This window comes from Triticum dicoccoides, chromosome 2A (assembly GCF_002162155.2).
Source record: "Triticum dicoccoides isolate Atlit2015 ecotype Zavitan chromosome 2A, WEW_v2.0, whole genome shotgun sequence".
NCBI classification, from domain to species: Eukaryota; Viridiplantae; Streptophyta; class Magnoliopsida; order Poales; family Poaceae; genus Triticum; species Triticum dicoccoides.
This window is the reverse complement of record NC_041382.1, coordinates 37,484,626-37,487,295: the sequence shown is the minus strand read 5'-3', so window position 1 is coordinate 37,487,295 and position 2,670 is coordinate 37,484,626. Positions and strand designations below refer to the sequence as shown.

Sequence of the window (2,670 nt, the reverse complement as noted above, 5' to 3'; positions counted from 1 at the left end):
GTGAAACTTGCAACATAGGAAAGGAATCGCAACACAACAAATGCAAAATAAAGAAAATCTCCCGAGCTTCGGATTGTTGGCATGATCCTACCAAAACTTTGGCAAGTTTTTTTCTAGGAAGGATCAGATCTATTATAAAAATTCACCAAAAAACTAAAAGCATGTCAAACATAACATAAACTAAATCAAGATTTCAAGACCACCAAAAGACCACTACTGCAATCAGAACGAGCAGTTGTCGCCGCTAGTAAGTCTTTGTGCATGTGCCCCTGTCATCGACGTTAAACGCTACCGCACCACCGCAAGAAGACAGCATAAATCTGTCGGAGCTCCGTCGACGTTAAACTTTTGATTCTTACACATAAGATTGATTGACTCAAGGTAGTGAACCTATAGAACAGTCGGTTCCAATTCCATTTCAAACAAAAAAGACTATCAAAGATCCAACTAATACACGCCTATATTATATTTCAAGAATCTTATGATGTGGTGGAAAATCATCTAGCACAAATAGCAATCAAGATGTATGAAAACATCAATAGTAAATTCAGAATTCAAATGGAGCAAATTAAAGTACTGAAAAATGTTAAGTGGTTGACAAGAGGGGATACCTCAACCTGAACCACCATAGAACTTGAGTAACAAGTACCTCTTGATAAGATTCCATGTTCACACAAAACTGCATCAATTATCCAAGTTCATGCAATTTTGTTCATTCAGTAACAAACTCCTGATGATTAAGGTACCCATGTTCACGCAAAACAGCATCAATTACAACTCAACAACGCTGAAAGTAGCAGCTAGATTCATATCATCCAACAAAGTGCGAGAAATTCTTCCGCTATTACAGCTAATAACGGAAGACTGTAAACATCTTAGGCAGAGGCAGCAGGAGCCTTGGTGGCAGCAGACAGCTTCGACCTCCTCTTGGCCATGCTCTCGCTGCGGCGGTCTCTCTGCTCCTTGAGCCTCTGTGCAAGCAGCTTCTGGTACTCTGCAGCCTCTGACTTCTTCTTTGCGATCCTCTTCTTCTTGTCTGCGATTCTGGCGCGCTTCCTCTGGAGTGTCAAGGGAGTCACAAGGCGCTGGATCTTGGGAGCCTTGCTCACCTTCTTGCCTGGAAATAAGGAACAATATGATCTAGGTAAGAAAGAAGTAAATGAGAGACACAAAACTGCTCAGACAAGCACTATGATATTACAAGGAAAGAATATTTTTCCTAAAGAAAAGTGAAAGTGGGCAAGCAGGATCCAAGATGGAACAAGAATAGGGCACGGTTGAGAACTCACCCTTCTTGTTAAGGAAGGTCCTGCGGTATGTGTTGACATAGCTGCGGACATCATCATCCTTGCCAAGGTTGAAGAGCTTCTTGATCTTGGAGGCCCTCTTGGGTCCCCTCATCCTGGGCTTCTCAGTGTCGGTAAGGCCTGGCAGATCATTCTCACCCTTCTTGACAATCACCAAGTTGATAACAGATAGGTCTTGGCTGACAATGCAACCACGGACGGATTTCCTCCTGCGCTCACCATTACGCCTGCCAAAACCACGGAAGCAAGGCGTGCCTGCAGAATTGACACAAAAGAGATGCAGGTAAGATTTCAGTCCAAGAGGGAAAATGTAAGTAAGATGTACAATGGAAGTAAAGTTATACCCCTGTGAAGCAGAAGGCGGACACGCCCAGAAGTTAGCACTCCTTGCTTCATCGGGAAGCCCTGCTTATCACATCCACCCATGATCTTGAAGATATAACCCTTGAATTCCTGAAAATACAGGAAATGACAGATATCTTTGATCAAAACTATCAAAACATCAGGTCAAGGGTTATGTATCATGAAATAAGTAGCCATGAAATACGTTGCCAGTAGATTACCTCACCCAGAAGATCACCAACTACCTCCTGGGAGATCCTCTTGTCATAAAGGTTCCGCCTATAGTTCATAACAAAATGTTAAATATCCAAACAAAAAATGGAAAGAGTAAATTCTAACTGGAAATTTTTGTCAGCCAACAAACTCAAATATACTTATCATTAACCACTACAGCGTGCTTATGGTGGTTTCACAGGTAAACTACCTTTGTTCTGTTACAACATTTTTCCACCAAAACAGCTAGCCGCATCACGTCATATTTTTGAAGCGGTTGAAAAACAGTTCAACCTTGTCCATGGCATTACAGCGTCCATGGTATCCTATGTTTTGCTGAAAACTAATCAGTATTGAGCATCACAAGTTTTTTTGGAAACCACTGTTTGTTAATCTATTTGTTAAGAATGTGGGAGGGTTGTGGTGTGCTTAGCCCTCCAACAATATCTACTATTGTTGTGCGCTTGCTAACTCGGAATACATATTTACAAGTCCAGAGTACGCAGTCTAAATGTGCATTTATCTGCCGCTCAAAGTAGGAAAATGCAACTTGAAACTATATTTGAACATCGACACCAAGTAGTAACCTACGTGATATTACTGTTATTTCATAACAACGCTCAAAGAACTTCAATTCTAGTCCACTCCAACAGCAATCGATTAACACGATTCTAGTCGCACCATAACATTTAGAAGATCGTCCTATTAACGCACCATCCAATTTCTAACAAAGTAAAAGGACAAGATGCAAAGACTACAGCAAGCATTCAGGAGTCCACCAAACTGCAAACAGATACACTACACAGAA

At 41.3% G+C, this 2,670-nt stretch overlaps 1 protein-coding gene across 1 annotated transcript in view; it reads right to left on the bottom strand.

Moving 5' to 3' along the window:
• Nucleotides 1–630: 630 nt before the first annotated feature.
• The window catches only part of LOC119353003 (40S ribosomal protein S6-like), a 2,618-nt gene continuing 578 nt past the window's right edge, over nt 631–2,670 (bottom strand). The window contains exons 3-6 of the mRNA XM_037619584.1: nt 1,871–1,929; nt 1,652–1,760; nt 1,290–1,562; nt 631–1,117 (exon numbers count right to left, since the gene is read on the bottom strand). Of these exons, the coding sequence (XP_037475481.1) occupies nt 876–1,117; nt 1,290–1,562; nt 1,652–1,760; nt 1,871–1,929 (683 nt within the window). The 3' untranslated portion in view covers nt 631–875. The remainder of the gene's footprint in view (nt 1,118–1,289; nt 1,563–1,651; nt 1,761–1,870; nt 1,930–2,670) is intronic.